This window comes from Oryx dammah, unplaced genomic scaffold, assembly GCF_014754425.2.
Source record: "Oryx dammah isolate SB20612 unplaced genomic scaffold, SCBI_Odam_1.1 HiC_scaffold_2, whole genome shotgun sequence".
NCBI lineage: Eukaryota > Metazoa > Chordata > Mammalia > Artiodactyla > Bovidae > Oryx > Oryx dammah.
The window spans coordinates 152,760,089-152,778,786 of NW_024070186.1; the positions used below are offsets into that span (position 1 = coordinate 152,760,089).

General features: G+C 49.2%; 1 protein-coding gene across 1 annotated transcript in view; it reads left to right on the forward strand.

The window, feature by feature from the left end:
- The first annotated feature begins 97 nt into the window (after positions 1-97).
- Positions 98-18,698, forward strand: part of HUNK (hormonally up-regulated Neu-associated kinase) — a 137,836-nt gene continuing 119,235 nt past the window's right edge. Inside the window, exon 1 of the mRNA XM_040227978.1 lies at positions 98-361. Within this exon, the coding sequence (XP_040083912.1) occupies positions 98-361 (264 nt within the window). The remainder of the gene's footprint in view (positions 362-18,698) is intronic.

Sequence of the window (18,698 nt, forward strand, 5' to 3'; positions counted from 1 at the left end):
GCAGCTGCGGCGGCGGCGGCGGCGGCGGGAGGAGCCCGGGGAGCCGGCCGAAGAGAAGGAGGAGCCGCGAGCGCGGGAGCCGAACCGGAGCGGCGCGATGCCGGCGGCGGCGGGGGACGGGCTCCTAGGCGAGCCGGCGGCGCCCGGGGGCGGCGGCGGCGGCGCCGAGGACGCGGCCAGGCCGGCGGCTGCCTGCGAAGGAAGTTTCCTGCCGGCCTGGGTGAGCGGCGTGCCCCGAGAGCGGCTCCGCGACTTCCAGCACCACAAGCGCGTAGGCAACTACCTCATCGGCAGCAGAAAGCTGGGCGAGGGCTCCTTCGCCAAGGTGCGCGAGGGGCTGCACGTGCTGACCGGAGAGAAGGTGAGCCGCCCGGGGCGCTGGGCCCCGGACCCCCCGCCCCTCCGCCCCGGGATGGGAGATCGGGTCGGGAGGGGCGGGGGGATCCTACGGGGAACCCCGCGCTGCGAGTCAGGCTGCGGAGCCCCGGCCCAGCACCTCCCGCTCCGCCTGCTTTTCCTCTCGGGTTGAACGCGGGGTCGAGCCAAACGCGCGAGCTAGCTCTGCAGACCAGGATACTGGCATTTCCCAGAGGAGCGGTCTGGGGTCACTTTCCCTGGTTAGTGGGGTGGGGGGCGACTGGTTTCCCCGCGAAGCCAGACGCCCGCAGCTTTTTTGCATCTTGAAGGGCGCCGCCTGGCGGGCACCAGAGCGGGGTTGGGGTGCAGTGGCGGCGGGGGGGCGGCCGGGGGGGACTCTGCTCTCGGGCCGATAGGGGCGGCAAAATCAGTGGAGAAGCTGGACCCAGGACTGGAGTGCGTGGGCCCTGATGTTGAAGGTGGGAGAGCCGATTAGCCAGCCCTTGGGGGCCAATTTAGAGCCTGATCCCCCTCGCGGGCTCGGGAGGAAGTAGGGAAAGGCCGAGACGCCAGGGACATTCCCACCTGTGGGGTGCAGAGTTAGGGGACGTTTTACCTGGTCACAGGAGGGTTTTCACACGCCGCCCCTCCCACCATCCACCTTTCCCCCCGCTGCGTCCTGGATCGCCCCCACCGCACCCCCAGACATCCCACCCACTCCTTCCTTCCTCACTCCCGCCGCTGGGGTGGGAGCTACTGGCACTGATACCCCCAGACTTCAGATGTTGGAAGAGACCTTCTCATCTTCTAGAAGCAAGGAAAACAAATGAAGACCTCCCCCCGCCACCAAGTCCCCCAGACACTTGAAGGGGCAGCCCCTCCAGACCTTGAAAAGTTAGCAGGGTGTGATCCCTTGTCAGGCAAGGCCCTGCTGGACCTCAGCTGTTCACTTAGATTTGAGAAGAAACTCAACACAGGATGACTTACTTTTGAGATGCTGCGCAAGCTAGCCTGACAGTTACCCTAAGTTTGGAGCCACTTCAGGCTGGAGCATCTCAGACTCAAACCGCCCCCCGCCCCAGCCACCCCCACAGCCCCCCCCAACCCTCCACCCCAGGCTGGTGCTTGCTCAGCCCAGGTCCCGTGGGAAGCAGCCCCCTTTGGTGGCCAATTCAGAGAGAGAGACGCCAGCAGTTTGGGAAAGGCAGGGAGGTTCCGGGCTTCCCACCTGCCCAGCCACTCTCTGCCCTGGGATCCTCTGCCAGCCTGGGGGTCCCGGACACACTGCTGTGGGCCCTCTGACCCTAGGGCGAACTGCCCTGCCCTCTGACCCCCAGCTTCTCCTGGCTTTAATCTCTCTCGCCAGTTCCCTCGTGTGTGCTGGAGCCCCTGGCATGTGACTGCAGGTCTTCCTCACCCTTGTCACTTGTTCCCTTCCTACAGTCTCTCGGGGTGGGGTGCCCCTTTGTTTCGGGTAAGTGGGGTTAGCAGTGAGTAGTTTTCAAAGTGCCTCTGGCTTGAATTTCCATGCACAAGGGGGAGTGTTCCGGAGAGGAACTCACTGAATGGAGGGGCTCTTTCAAGAAGAAAAAAACCCCTCCAAACCTCCTTCTAGTCCAAAGTGAGCGCCAGCGCCGTTTACTCCTGGGTTCGCAGTGGGCTGGGAACTTAACCCATCGCGTCTGGGCGAAGGCGGGGATGCCCGCGGATCCGGCTAGCTAATTACAGAGCGCTCACTTCACCCGTGCCTGGCACGGGTGGTAGAACTTTGTTTTCACTCGAAATGTAGAGGAGTCAGTCTGGTTACGTCCGTTTCCTCTTTGAAACTTAGCAGAAAGAGACGGCAATGGCACCCCACTCCAGTACTCTTGCCTGGAAAATCCCATGGATGGAGGAGCCTGGTGGGCTGCAGTCCCTAGGGTCGCTAAGAGTCGGACACGACTGAGCGACTTCACTTTCACTTTTCACTTTCATGCATTGCAGAAGGAAATGGCAACCCACTCCAGTATTCTTGCCTGGAGAATCCCAGGGACGGGGGAGCCTGGCGGGCTGCCGTCTATGGGGTCGCACAGAGTCGGACACGACTGAAGTGACTTAGCATTAGCAGTAGCAGCAGCAGAAAGAGACGAGGTGCTCTGCTCACAGCATAATGGGCAACGTTTAGGCGCGCGCGCGCGCTCCCCCTGCCCGCCGCTCAGCTTGTTCCGGCTGCCTTCCTCTCTCCCGGGGCTCGGCTCCTCGCCGCTGCTCTTTCCCTCCCTAGTATCAGGCTGTGTGCTTTGGCTGAACTGCCCGGGGTTGCACTCCGAGCTCAGTCCGTAGCCGGGTGCTGCGGTTCTGGAGCTCAGGGCTGGGCCCCCAGGCACTCTGGAATGCGAGGAATTCCTACCCGGATGGGGTCCAGTGAGGATTCCCCCCACCCTGACCCCCCCACCCCGCACCCCTTAGAGGCTCACGCCCGTTTATCTCATCTTATCTTTTTCAAACGCTGCATCTCACTTCCTCTCCGCAAGAGGAGGACCAATTAATTGGACGTAAAATTATTGCGCTGGACTAACTGATTGAATCTAGTTAAGGAAGGTGGATCTTAGAGTGGTGGAGGAGACTGGGAGATATTTCTGATGTGTGCCCTACTTCAGTCGGTAGAATCAGGGGCTCTGGGACTGCAAGCCTCCTGAGAAGTCTGGATTTTAGTTCACTTAATGGCCAGCTTTAAAGAAACGATGGGTGTCATTCATAGCTTGTATGTCACAGATCCAATAACGCCTTGCTGCTGCTGCTGCTGCTAAGTTGCTTCAGTCGTTTGCGACTCTGTGCGACCCCGCAGACGGCAGCCCACCAGGCTCTGCTGTCTCCCTGGGATTCTCCAGGCAAGAACACTGAAGTGGGTTGCCGTTTCCTTCTCCAATGCATGAAAGTGAAAAGTGAAAGTGAAGTCGCTCAGTTGTGTCCAACTCTTCGGGACCCCACGGACTGCAGCCTACCAGGCTCCTCCGTCTGTGGGATTTTCCAGGCAAGAGTACTGGAGTGGGGTGCCATTGCCTTCTCCTAATAATGCCTTAATGCTTAACTAATAGATTTAGGGTTTTGGCAGATTGTAGAGATTAAAATGTGTGTGTGTGTGTGTGTGTGTGTGTGTGTGCGTGCTTGTAGATGCCTCTACCCAGGAAGGACTGCTGAGCTGATGACTCCCCAGCCCCACTCATGTGCTGGATCCTGTCTTATTAAGAACAAAACAAAGGTGTAATCAACCTCACACAATTTGTAGCCTTCCAGGTCTCTTTAAAAGGTGACCTATTAATAGAGATTTCACCCAGAGAGTGGTTACTCCTGAGAGCGAAGCCAGGGGACCCCTGGAGGTGACAGGACCTGGAGGAAGGGAAATGAAATGTCCCCAGAGTGGGTGATGTGAGTGTCCCAGGAGGCCCTCTCCTCTCAATAATTCCCCCTTCGGGGAGGTGCATACTTTTTGGAGAAAGCTCTTCACTTTTCTCTTTTCCTTTCTTTTTGAGAGGACACAGACCACAGACCACACATGAAATCATGAATGCTGTACCAAGACGTGTGTGGGGGGGAATCGATGTATTCTCCCCTGCCCCTGCCCCCCACACCACCCCCAAAGTGCAAGGATCCAGGGCAACCTGTCCTGAGGAATCAGTTCAGGAAAAATCTGCAAAGGGGGGTGGAGAAAAGGAAAAAGAGGAGGCACCCCACACCCGCAGTTGCAGTCTCAAACTGGGCATGTTGTTTTGGGTGACTTATGCCAAAATCCAGAGTATCACTGGTTTAGGGCACTTCGTGTGTGTTGCATTTTGACTTGTGTACGTTTCCAAAAAGCTTTGGGTGCCATCCTCCATGGCACGCTGGGAATTACTGTCTGAATCAGGTTGGAAAACGAGACACTTTTCCCTGACTTTCATTCAATTCTATCTTATCAAGAGGCAACTTTTCCCATCACTGCCTGCAGGACAGTATCCCCCTCGCCCCCCCAACCCCCCACCGCCCTGGCTTTTCTTTTGCATACTTCTTTCCAGAGTTGTTTGAGAGTCATTTGAATCCGGTTGGCCCTTTTAGTGCTTGAAAAAACTGATGGCTTTGGGCAGGGCCTCACTTTGTCCTCTAGGAGCTTTCAGTTGGTGCAGCCTGCCTTAACGTGGCTTTAAAAGTCAATAATTCACTAGATCATGTGAAACTCTTAACTGGCACATTCTCAGTCTTGTCTTTGACTAAGCTGATGATTAGATGAGGAAAAAAAATGATGACAAGATCAAACTTTGAAAAGGATTCTCAGTGGCTTTGAGACGAAGAATGAAGTTGCTGTGCAGGAGTGTGAAGTGATAACTTGTGAAGACCCAGAGGGGAGGTGTACTCACAGCCTCTGATGCTGGTCCCCAATACCTGGGCAATGCAGAGTCTCTGGCACTTGATAGGTTATTGTACTTAACTTTTCAAAAGCATTTGTTTCTTTATCTATGGCTGCACTGGGTTGCTGTTGCTGCGTGGGCTGCTCTTTGTTGTGGTGCACGGACTTCTCATTGCAGTGGCTTCTCTCGTTGCAGAGCATGGGGTCGAGGGTGCACAGACTTCAGGAGTCACAGCACATGAGGGCAGTGGTGGTAACACGGGCTCTAGAGCACGGGCTCAGTCGTTGCACTTCACTGGCCCAGTTGCCTAGCGACTTGCAGGATCTTCCCGGACCAGGGATCAAACCCGGGTCCCCTGCATTGGCAGGTGGATCCTTAACCGCTGGACCAACAGGAAGGCCCAAGGTTATCACATTTAAAACATGAAGAAAGTGTAGTTGGAGAGGCTGACAGGGATGACAGTAGGTGCCTTCAGGTATAGAGCTGTTTTCACCGACAGGCAAAACTGCGGAAAGGGGAGAATGGTTACTGCCGCAATTACTTTTTTTTTTTGTGATTAAGTCTCTGTGAAGTTAGGTACGTAAAATGATTGGCTGAGATGCTTAAATACCTTGTTCTAACCCTTAGTTTTTTTTTGTTTTTAAAGCCTGTTAATCATTTTCACTGGAGCTATTTTGGGGCTAAAAATAAGGGTTGCCTGCTTAGTAAGTTGCCAATAATTATGCCCGAGCATGACAGCGCCATGTCACGCCAGGTACCTGGAGTGAAGGAGTTACTAAAAATAGAATTTACTATGTTTTTCGGAGCAGGAAATATGACTAATTTTAGAGGTGGCCTTTTGGCAGTTCCGTTTTTAGCAAGTATTTCGGAGACAAACAGGTGCTAAATCCTGTAATTTTTTTTTAAGTGCTAGAAATTTAGGGGTAATAGTGCTGAGACACAAGAAATGCTTAGGGAACTGGATATTCCTATTAACCCTCAGCAGGAATTTCTTGGCAAGTGAGAGGCATTGGGCAGAAAGCACCTGCTCCAAGAGTCGCATGTGACAGGGCTGCGCCTATAATTTCAGAGATTGCATGCTGCAGTTCGCAGGCACAGTCTTTTCTGAACTTCCCGCCCTGCCTCATCTTTTTGAAGTCCCTGTGAATGATGGAAATTGGCACGTAGGGCTCGCTTCATTGATCCTCAAGTCCCAAGGACTTCAAAGGGCGCTTTGAGTCAGCACAACAGTGCTGAACCGTGCCCATGAAGAGGAGCACAACCCGAAATTTTCTCTGTGGGTGTGTGGAGTCATTGCTACAGGCTGGGCTCAACTACAGCGGTGTGCACGCTGGAGGCTGTTCCAGGGCCACGTGGCGGTCATCCACGCCCGGGGTTCTCCTCCCGGGAGGTGTGGAGAGTGGCCCCCATTGTCTGCTCTGAGAGGAGGCAGGCTGGGTGTCCTCTGTGAAAAGGTGGGCTGGGCGCGAAGTATCATTTATCTCAGGCTATACACCCCATCTCGATTATTCATGATAACTGAGCAACCTGCTTGCTCTCGTGGCTAATTGAAACCTATAGATAATCCCTGAGCCTTATTTTTAGCAAACTGGTGAAACCGCTTCCCCAACTCAGCCTGGGCCCTGGCCGCTTTCAAGTACAGATCTGAATTGAATTTCACGTTCTCTGATGCAGTGCTGCTGGCTGGTAGGATGACCGGCAGGAGAGAGGTGAGCCACAGGGCCTGAATGGTACCCAAGGAGGCGGAGGCTTCTACAAAGGCAGAGAGAGCTGTCGCCCCTCCTTTCTCCTGAATGCCAGCTCAGCGGTAGAGTGCTTTGTGGCGTATCCAGGGTCTTCCATGCATTTTCTCATTAGATGCTTGAAGTGACCCTGAGCAAATAAAAACCACCTCTCTGGTATCCTTACCTGCGTTGACCAAGAGGAGGTTGCCTTGGGTGGATTTTTTCCTCTGACCTTCTCTTCTCTATTGTCAGGGTGTGTGCATGCTAAGTCGTTTGAGTCGTGTCCCAACTCTTTGCGACACTGTGGACTGTAGCCCACCAGGCTCCTCTGTCCGTGGGATTCTCCAGGCATGAATACTGGGGTGGGTTGACATGCCTCCCCTCCAAGGGATCTTCCTGATCCAGGGATCTAACCCATGTCTCCTGTGTCTTCTGCTTTGGAAGCCCTAACAAATGACCAAAAGGCGAGGGGAGTCTGGGGGAGAACGGATAGATGTGTATATATGGCTGAGTGGCTCTGCTGTGCACCTGAAGCTATTATGACGTTGATAGCTTAGCTGGCTACTGTTGTTCAGTTGCTAAGTCATGTCCAACATGCCTTTCTCCTGGAGTTTGCTCAAACTCATGTCCATTGAGTCGGTGATGCCGTCCAATCATATCTTCCTCTTCTGGAAGCCCAGAGTCCAAAATCAAGGTGTGGGTGAACCTCTGAAAGCTTTAGGGGAGCTTCTGGTACTTGCCAACCATCCCTGGCATGTCTGGACTTGTGGTTGCAGCATCTCAGTGTCTGCCTCTGTCTCCTCACAGGTCCTTCTATCCCCTGTGAGTCTTCCCTGTCTCCAAATCTCGCTCTCCTTATAAGGACACCAGCCATGGGATTTAGAAAAGTAGTGAAAGTGTCAGTCGCTCAGTTGCATCCGACTCTTTGCAAGCCCTTGCCAGGCTCCTCTGTCCATGGGATTCTCCAGACAAGAATACTGGAGCGGATAGCCATTTCCTTCTCCAGGGCATCTTCTGGACCTAGGGGTGGAACCCAGGTCTTTGGCATTGCAGTTCAGTTCAGTCACTCAGTTGTGTCCAACTCCTGGCGACCCCATGGACTGCATCGCAGGCAGATTCTTTACTGTCTGAGCCACAAGGGAAGCCAGCCCAACTGGATTTTGGGTCTACCCTAAACTAGTAGGAGCTCGCCTTGGTAGCATCTGCAAAGATCCCATTTCTCATAAGGCCATATTCACAGGTGCCAGGGGTGGGGACCTACGCACTTCTCTGTGGGGCACAGTTCAACCCACAGCAGCTTCTTAGATGATGAGGACTGGATTGTAGGTGACTTCCTGGGAGGCAGACCTCGGGAAGGAAGGAGTGTGGGCTTGGGGTGTATACTCGGTGTATATTAGCACTGTCAGAGGAGGAGAGGCGAGGGGAGAAGTCAGGCAGCCTTGGACGCTGATGCAGTCCCAGCTGAAGCCCTCCACCCACGCCATGCTGTGCTCCAGGAGCTGAGACGTCCAGGCTGGGGTCTTCATGTCTTTATATCTAGGGAGGGGTCCGGGTTGGGGGGAGGGGTTGGGGGCTTTGTACCCGTGGGCCCTGGACGATCATTGGCTGAGAGCGGCCCTGGAGAGGGGTGTGGCCTTGGACACTGGCCGAGGGCAGTTCCTGGGGCGAGCTCGCAGCAGAGCTCAGCAGCTGTGGAGGAAGTTCTTGGCCCAGAAGGGGAAGCGGGGCAGCGGGGCCAGGTGTCCACGGCTTCCTGCGGGAGACGGGCCAGAGTTCAGAGTCTTGATCTGAATCCAGGCCGGTGGGGGCGCTCCCTGCCCCACCTTGCCCACCTAGTGTGGTGCTATCCCTCCCTGGAATGAGAGAACAGCCGCAGAGGCTAGTTCCCAACACCGAGCATCATCGTGGGAATATTCTGGCATCATGTTTCTTTTCACTAGGATGCCCAGGGCTCTCTGTTGGGTTTGTGGGTGCTTTTGAGATACAGTCCTATGTATTTTCTCTTGAGGATGTCATGGCCACAGAGTTGGGCTAACTTGTCGACCAGTGGGTCTAATCAAGAAACAGTGGGAGAGACCCTCCCTTTCAATCACTTTTGAGTTGTGGGAAACTGGATAGTTCTCTGAGTCCTGGTTTGGGACATTTGGGTGACAGAAGGGTTGCTAGGTGAGCACCATCTCCTAACATCCTGTTACCACCTCCACTAAATGGGCTCTGCCCTCCCTAGCTGCTGCTGCTGCTAAGTCGCTTTAGTTGTGTCCGACTCTTAGCCACCCTATGGACTGCAGCCCACCAGGCTCCTCAGTCCATGGGATTTTCCAGGCAAGAGTACTGGAGTGGGGTGCCGTTGCCTTCTCCGCCCTCCCTAGCTATGTGGTTTCTACTTACTGAATCCTTTTTGGTTTTTAACCACTTGTGTGTGTTTATGTTTTAAGAGTCATTTGGTTAAAGTCTGGAATGGGTGATACAGACACGTGGTCTTAAATGGAAAGGTTTCCAGAGGGGGTGCAGTGAGAGGTAATTCTGCCTCCACCTGGGTGCCTTGGTGTTTGTTGGGTTCCTCTCCCCAGAGGCAACCCCGCTTCTGGCTTCCTGTGTCTCCTTCCACACATACTCTGTCTGCATCCAAGTGTGCATACATTTGATACTCTGTACGCATACATTTGTAAATGGATAGATACAGGAACAGATATTTTTACACCATACATGCTGTTCAGTGTCTTGCTTTTTTCACTTAGCAATATATCTTGAACATCCTTTCCCCAAATTTACTAAAGAATTGTCTTATTCTTTTTAATTACTGCATGGTATTTGGTACATGCTGTTGTTGTTTTTTTGCTAAGTCGTGTCTGATTTTTTTCAACCCCATGGACAATAGCCCGCCAGGCTCCTCTGTCCATGGGTTTTCCCAGGCAAGAATACTGGAGTGGGTAGCCATTTCCTTCCCCAGGGGATCTTCCCAGATCAGGGATCAAAACTGCATCTCCTGCATTGGCAGAAGGATTCTTTACCACTGAGCCACCGTGGAAGCCCATTCAGTACATGGAGGTACCATATCTATTTAGCCATTCCTTGATGAGTAAGTCAATGGACATTAGTTAAAGAATTAAGCACAATTAAAGAATGGGCAGTTAGGTTGCATACCATTTTTTTGTTACAGTAAATCCCCTACATATGAATTGAATTCTGTTCTGAGAGCACATTCTGAGAGTAAGTCCAGTTTGTTCGGAAATCCAACAAAGTTAGCCTAGGTACCCAACTAATGCAATCAGTTATATAGTACTGTGCTGTAATAGGTTTATAATACTTTTCACACAGAGAATACATAAAAACAAACCCAAACGTAAAGAAAACCTTTTTAGTCTTACAGTACAGTACCTTGAAAAGCATAGCGCAGTACAACAGCTGACCTGCAGGGGTTGGCGTCGAGTACACAGGCAAGAAGTGTCACTGACTAGAGGTGGGAGACAGTAGAGCTGAAGGATCATTAGCAATAGGAATTGAAGGGCAAGCTGCAGTGTCACTCCTGTTGAGGGCAGAGGCTCTGAGCTTGAAACAAAGATACTGAGCGACTGGACTCTATACTGTGCTGTATAGTGAGGTACACAAAAGCACAACCATTTGTAGAGAATGCACGCATGTGACAGTGTACACCAGACACGTGAACTTACTTGCGGTGTTGGACATGTGATTGCCCAGTTGCACCTTTGAAAGTTCACATCTTGAAGGTTCGTAGGTAGGGGACTTGCTGTATCCCCAAATTGTGCTGTAGTACATATCCATGCCTATGTATCATCTTGTAAATATTCAAGTATATCTGAGGTTTAAATTCCTAGTTCTAGGTGAAAGGGTATGTCTGATTTTCTTTTTTTTTTTGGCTGCACTGTGTGGCTTTCAGGATTTTAGTTCCCCAAGCGGGGATCAAACCCTGGCCCTGGTAATGACAGTGCCAACTGAGTCCTAACCACGGGACTGCCAGGGAATTCCCAAGGATAGGACGTTTAAACTGTTGATGAGTCTCACCAAATCGCCTGCCAAGGAAGTTGTCCTAGTTTATACTCTCATCAACCTGGTGTGGGGATATCTTTCCAGATTTTTATCAGTATAAGATACTGTCAGACTTTGATCTTTGCCAATCTAGTTGGTTAAACTTAATATCTTGTGTTACGTGTAGGTTATCATGTTTGTGAGTTGAACGTATTTCATATGTCCAACAACAGTTTGCATTTCATTTCTGTTCATTGTTCGTGGCCATTCACCATTTTCCCTTGGGTTGTTGGTCTTTCTCTTCCTGATTTATAAGCACTTCTATGTATTAAGGCAATCAGTCCTCCTTCATGTATTTTGAATCCTCTTTTTGATGTATTTTGAAGCCTGACCCATCTTGCTTGCTCCCTGTTTCCTCTTTGTCTTTGTTTCTTGGTAGTTCTCACAGAGGTTAGTTCCCTGGATTCCATTAACTAGCAAGAGACCATAGCGGAGCTTTGAGGTTCTGTTCAGTTCAGTCCAGTCGCTCAGTCTTTGCGACCCCATGGACTGCAGCACACCAGGCCTCCCTGTCCATCGCCAACTCCCAGAGCTTACTCAAACTCATGTCCATTGAGTCGGTGATGCCATCCAACCATCTCATTCTCTGTCATCCCCTTCTCCTCCTGCTTTTAATCTTTGAAGTTCTGTGGATCCCTATAAATTGTATATGTATATGTATGTTTCTGGGACGAGGATCCATAACTTCATCAGATTCTAAAAGGAATTATTTACCCCCAAAATGTTAAGAGCTACTGCTTTGTTGCTCCTCCCTGTCAGCAGTGCTGTCTGAATGGAGGTTTGTGTGTTGGGATGAGGATTTGGGTCACTGTGGTGTGTTAGCACCTGTGCTAATTGAGTTTGAGTTGCAGATTATACTTGGGTGAGGCAGGTGTACGGTTGAGACTATGACCTTGGCTTGACATGCCTGATTTCTTCCTTCCTGCCCCTGCCATGCCTGGGTCCCAGGGAAAGGATGTGATGGAGTGTAGACGGATCTTTGGGAGAGCTTGACTCTTGCTCGGGCAACTCTGAACTGTGTCCTGTTATTTCTTCCTGGGAAAGACGATGGATAGAGTGTGTGGTGAGCAGATGAGAAGAAAGAAAAAGAGGGAGCATTGGGAGAAGTGAAACCCTTTTAAGGAGCAAAAGCTGTTGTTTAACTTGGACATAAAATGCACTGAGCCAGGTGTAAGCACAGGTGTAAAAATACGCCTGGGGCCCTTCGGGGCTGTTTTGTCCACCCGAGAAGCCCTTTGAGGGCTGGTCCTGGTGGAGTGAACAACCAGGCCTGTTTGGGATCCTGGGGGTCAGCATGGGCTCGCTCTGATGACCCTCTGTATTATCCCTGTCCCCTGTTGCTGTCTGCCCCCTCACCTTGCTCTCTTTCCTCAAAGTGCGTCCCATCACCTGTGTCAGTTTGCCAGAACCGCTGTGACTAAGTACCGCACACTAGGCGGTTAAATAGCAGACTTATAGCCACACGGCTCTGGAGGCCAGAGGCCAGAGCCCAGGTCAGGGCTGGGTGTGCTCCAGGCCGCTCTCCTTGGTCTGTGGACGGCTGTCTTCCCGCTGTGTCCTTTCACATCGTTGCCCTCTGTGTGTGTCATCTGCATTTCCCCTTTCTGCGAGGATGTCAGTTGTATTGGATCAGGGTCCGTCCTGATAACCTCACGTGATGACCTCTGGTGAGATCATCGTTAAGGTCACGTTCTCAGGTCCTGGGGGTTAGCCTGAATGTGTCCCCTCAGAGTTCATAGGTTAAAACCTCATCCCTGAGGTGATGGTGTTAGGAGGTGGGGCCTTTGGGAGGTGATTAGTCATGAAAGCAGAGCCCTCGTGAGTGGGATTCGTGGTCTTAAAGAGGAGACCCCAGTAGCACGGGGAACTCAGCTCAGTGCCCTATGATGACCTAGATGGGTGAGATGGGAGGCCCAGGAGGGAAGGGATATATGTATACAGATAGCTGGTTTGCCTCGTGGTACAGCAGAAACTAACAGAACGCTGTAAAGCAATTATACTCCAAACACACACGCTTAAAAAGAAAAAAGAGACCCCAGAAAGCTCTTTTGCCCTTTCTGCCACATGAAGACACAGTAAGCAGATGTCAGTCGATGAACCAGGGAGAGAACTCTGGCCAGACACCAAATCGAAGCCTAGATCTTGGACTTCCCAGGCTTCAGAATTGGAAGAAATAAATTTCTGCTATTTATAAGCCATCTAGCCTCTGGTACATGTTGTAGCAGCCTGAACAGACTAAGACGGGACTTACACCGATGAATTGGGGGCAGACTCCTTCCAACTCATAACATCACCCGACGCTGTGGTATATATTTATGAGTTCATGTGTTTGTTATTTGTCTCCCCACTAGACTGGAAGCCCCAAGAGTAAGGGAGCACTGCTGTATGCCTGGTGGCTAGAATAGTACCTGGTAGAGAAAGGATGCTCAGTGAATGTTTTCTGAATGGATTGAAGAATGCTTTGATCTCCCCAGGACATGGGGGCGACCTTCTGGATGACAATGATGTTCTAGCTGGCCAGGAATGGTTTGAAAGCCCTGTCTGTCTAACTCGCTTGCCTTTCTTGGTTGTGCCTATGTGAGTGGTGGGTAGATGGGGCAGGTGGTCCAGCTAGCGCCCTTTGGGAAACATTCCAGACCCAGAACAGCTGTGCCTTCTTCGGGGACTCATTAAGGAAGCCACCTAGGCATTAGAGGGACCTACCAGAGGCAGAAAAATATTCTGTAGTGTCATAGGAATGTTAAAGGACCCTCAGCTCTTTGCTGAGAAAATGTACCGACACCACAACAGATGGACGACGCTGCTATTTGCAAACATACATTTCTTTGGATGTCTCCCATGGAGATATATGGAGCTTTGGATTCTGTCTCTTTGACTACACATTTTTTTTTTTTATAAGTTTATCAGTCTCTTGGCCAGCTTGCTGCCAAAACATTTAGCAAACCTGCTTACTTCTCTTGCCTGTTCTCTGAGCCATTTGATTTGTTCTCATCCCTTTCCTTGAGTTTTTCTGTCATTTTTTAAAAAATGAAGTATAGTTGATTTACAATGTTGTGTTAATTTTTGCTGTACAACAGAGTGTTTGGCATATATATATATATATATATATGATTCCTTGGTAGTGCAGATGGTAAAGCGTCTGCCTGCAGTGCTGGAGACTCAGGTTCGATCTCTGGGTTGGGAAGATCCCCTGGTGAAGGAAATGGCACCCCACTCTAGTATTCTTGCCTGGAAAATCCCATGGATGGAGGAACCTGACAGGCTACAGTCCATGGGGTCGCAAAGAGTTGGATATGACTGAGCGACTTCACTTTCACTTTTCACTTTTATATGTATATACTTTTCATATATATGCATTCTTTTTTATCTTCTTTTAAGTTATGGTTTATTATAGGGTATTGAAGATAGTTCCCTATGCTGTGCAGTAGGACCTTGTTGTTTATCCATTCTTTATATAGAAGATACATATATATCCATTCTGTATATATCCATTTTCACATCTGCTGACCCCGACCTCCCGCTCCATCCCTCCCCTAACCCCCTCCCCCTTGGCAGCCACTAGTCTGTTCTCTGTGTCTGTGATTCTGTGTCTGGTTCATAGACTGGTTCATTTGTGTCGTAGTTTAGATTTGGCGTATCACGTATCATATATAAATATTCCCCATATACATGATATCACATGGTGGTATGATAATCTCTATTTGTTTCAATGTTGCTGCAGATGGCATCATTTCATTACTTCTTTATGGCTGAGTAGTATTCCATTGTACATACATCACATCTCATATATATATATATTTTTTGGGGGGTAGTATCTTGTGGCTTGTGAGATCTTAGTTCCTTGACCAGGGATTGAGCCTGGGGCTGTGGCAGTGAAAGGGCCCAGGTCCTAACCCCTGGATCACCAGGGAGTCCCCTGTGCCACATGTTTATTCTTTCATCCTTTGATGCACACTTAAGTTGTTGCCATGTCTCGGCTATTGTGAATAGCGCTTCTGTGAGCAAGAGGGTGCATGCATCTTTTTCAATTATAGTTTTGTCTATATGCCCAGGAGTGGGATCGCTGGATCCTGGGGTAGCTCTGTTTTTAGTTTTTTAAGGAACCTCCGCATTGTTCTCCATAGTGGCTGCCCCAACTCACATTCCCACCAACAGTGTCGGAGGGTTCCCCTTTCTCCACACTGTCTTCACCATTTGTTATTTGCAGACTTTTTAACGATGGCCTCTCCGGTGTAAGGTGACACCTCATTGTGGTTCTGATTTGCATTTCTCTAATAATTGGCCATGTTGTAGCTCTGCCATTTTAATCTCCTACAGAGTTTCTGTCGTCTTACATCCAGTCTCACGGCTTTCTGGTAAGGTGTCCGGCTCAGACACTCTTCTTCCAGGAAGCTCCTCTCTTCGTCGTGACTTACTCTTTGCCAGAGCTCTGTGCGAGGGCATGGCGAGGGTGAACAGCAGTGACGGATGCTCTCCGGGCATGGAGCATGGTGCTGAGAGTCAGCGGAAGTGGAAGACGCAGCTACCCATTGAGGAGGCTTGCTACCTCTGTTCCAGATGATGGGATAACATTTAGAATCCCAGTGATTCTTTATCAACCTGGAACAAAGCAGGATTTTGTGTCCTTCTGAATCACTAAAAGTCTACAGGAAAGGATTGAGTGCTTGCTCTCTGCTTTGACCTCAAGGATGTATATAATACTGATAACGATGGTAATCATTAACATTTATGGATCGCATACCGTCTGCTAGGCCACGCCCTAGATGCTTTGCTGCAGAATAGAATTTATCCCTTACAATGGCCTTCTGTAGTAGGCACTGTTGTCCCGATTTTGCAGCCTTAGGTTGACCAGCTGTCTGGGGTGCCCAAGGGCCTCCAAAGTCTTGCATTTTGAGAAACTCCTCAGGAAATGGCAAAACGAAGAAATCTCATCAGTGTTTGTAATGCTGCTACGGGTATTCAAATAAAAGTATTTTAAAAATATTTATTTACTTACTTGACTGTGTTGGGTCTTAGTCGTGGCATAAGGGATGTTCGCTGCAGCTTCTCTATAGCTGTGGAATGGGGGCTCCGGAGCTTGGGGCTCAGTAGTATCGGCACGTGGGCTCTCTAGTTGTGGCACATGGGCTTGGTGGCTCTGCCATATGTGGGATGTTAGTTCCCTGACCAGGGATTGAATTCACGTCCCCTGCACTGGAAGGTGAATTCTTAACCACTGGACCGTCAGGGAAGTCCCCTCACATAGAAGTATTAAAGAGCAGTGAATCGGGTCATGAACCAGCCATGAATGAACCAAAATCTAAAGCCCTGGGGTTAACTGGGCTGCTCGTTGTGGATGATGACCTCCATGTGTGGTCCTGGGTAGTGAGAGGGCTTTTTCCACCCCTAGGGAGGGGACAACAGAGGATGAGATGGTTGGATGGCATCACTGACTCGATGGATGTGAGTTTGAGCAAGCTTTGGGAGTTGGTGATGGACAGGGAAGCCTGGCGTGCTGCAGTCCACGCGGTCGCAGAGTTGGACTTTACTGAGCAACTGAACTGAACTGACAGCTCCAATATGCTAGGTTCACAGCGCACTCCAAGTCTCCAGAGTGTGGGCAGAGGTCCTGGTCTGCCATCTTTTACAAGTTCACTGTGAGGTGAAGAGCTTGAGCCTGATGTGTGTGTTCAGTTCAGTTCAGTTCAGTTGCTCAGTCGTGTCCAACTCTTTGTGACCCCGTGAATCGCAGCACGCCAGGCCTCCCTGTCCACTCAAACTCATGTCCATCGAGTCAGTGATGCCATCCAGCCATTTCATCCTCTGTCATCTCCTTTTCCTCCTGCCCCCAATCCCTCTCAGCATCAGAGTCTTTTCCAATGAGTCAGCTCTTCCCATGAGGTGGCCAAAGTATTGGAGTTTCAGCTTCAGCATCAGTCCTTCCAATGACACCCAGGACTGATCTCCTTTAGGATGGACTGGTTGGATCTCCTTGCAGTCCAAGGGACTCTCAAGAGTCTTCTCCAACACCACAGTTCAAAAGCATCAATTCTTTGGCGCTCAGCTTCCTTCACTGTCCAACTCTCACATCCATACATGACCACAGGAAAAACCATAGCCTTGAGTAGACAGACCTTTTGTTGGCAAAGTAATGTCTCTGCTTTTCAATATGCTATCTAGGTTGGTCATAACTTTCCTTCCAAGGAGTAAGTGTCTTTTAATTTCACGGCTGCAATCACCATCTGCCGTGATTTTGGAGCCCCCCAAAATAAAGTCTGACACTGTTTCCACAGTATTTATGTACATTAAATAAAAACCATAATACTAAACTAAATGTCAACACACATAACTTTTTGGTAGCAGACTTTCTTAATGAAGGAAGTGATGAGGACTGGTACCCACTTTGAGTAGCTCTGGTTACCATTCAGTCTTAGTTCAGTACCTTTCCTTTGCACTGGAGGCAGAAAATTCTGTATGAGGATTTTGAATTAAATGGTGAAGCTGCAGGTACCTGTCTTATGTGGCTCACTGAACATTCGCTAATAGCCTCCTTGTTAGACCACCCCCCACTTCAAGAATGAACACAGATTATTTATTGAAAACAAAGAAAATACCCAGTGCCTTTGCCTTGCTTATTATGCAGATGGGTGGAGCTAGACTAACTTTTCTAAGCTCTTGGTCTGTCCTCATCTGGACTGAGAAGGGACGTTGGAGGCAAATGGAAGGAGGAAGTGCCGAGTGAAAATGCAGGTTTAGGGAAAGTGGCTGTAAAGTCTGGGATCCGAATATTCTAGCACGTTGTCTGAGCCCTACTTTAGTGAAACCAAATGGCTACAGATGAGTGTTACCACTCATGTAATCTGGTCTTTCACTGGAATTACTGCAGCTCTGAAGTAGCAGTCAAGCTTTTAAAGTACATTCTTTATTCCCGGTTAAAAATTTAATTAGAGAAACTAGTCGATGACTCAGTTCTCAGTTGAACATTTACACTTACAATACCAATAAAAAACTTGAAAACACTTCTTCAGGTTTGTAAAGTGTCAGTCCCACAGGATGACATTTTATTCTATTAAAAACTAACATTTGTGAGCGGCAGTTGTAATTTCAAGGCCAATTTGACATAATGAAACTTGAATTTCCCTTTGGAGGGAAGCTGCTTTGTGGCTACGGCACTCCCACCCAATTTGTTACCCTGAGATGCCTTTTCCCAGATCAAGAATGAGCTTTTTATCATAGAAGCTGTTAAACTAAAGTGCCTGAGAGCTCGTAGCGTAACAGATAGTTTCTTTCCAATAATCAGACTTAGAATAATGTTCTACAGATTCCAACAGGAATATTTATTTAATATTTATATTTATTTAAAAATATCTCTAAATCATCTAATATAAGTCTGTTTTCCTATGATTAAATATAAATATCTCAAATAATTTCTTAAAGTACTTTGGACTAAGTAGCTCATGTTTTAGAATTCTTTAAGCTAGTCTAGTCACAGGTGCATTCTAGACTATTTGAGGTTTTCAGTTAATCAAAATAAACCCAAGGCTGCTGCTGCTAAGTCGCTTCAGTCATGTCTGACTCTGTGCGACCCCATAGACGGCAGCCCACCAGGCTCCCTCATCCCCGGGATTCTCCAGGCAAGAACACTGGAGTGGGTTGCCATCTCCTTCTCCAATGCATGAAAGTGAAAAGTGAAAGTGAAGTCACTCAGTCATGTCTGACTCCCAGCGACCCCATGGACTGTGGCCCACCAGGCTCCTCCGTCCATGGGACTTCCCAGGCAAGAGAAATCCAAGGCTAATATTTGTTAACTGCCGTGGATTGATATTTTGTTCTTACGTTGCCACTTACATTACTATTTGCTACCAAATTGGACTAAATATGTTTCATTATATACTCTACTTCTGTTTTAGATACCTTAAAAATTATCATTTTTAAATCTGATTATTTAAATATGATCCCCACCCCCAGTTCCTTGTGGAAAATAAACAGAAACACAAAGAAGAAAGTAAAAGTCATCTGTAATCATACTACCCAGCAGTAATCCCTGGGTTTAGGTGTTTGGGCTGGTTACATGTGATACAGATGTAAACATATATACGCATGCATATGTGTGTGTATGTGTACATTAAAAAGTGTGTTTTGATAATTAGTAAGGTTTATCATAATTTGTGTATTTGATTGAAAGTGTGTTTCCTCTTTTATTAACTATTGTTAATGATTTATCCCC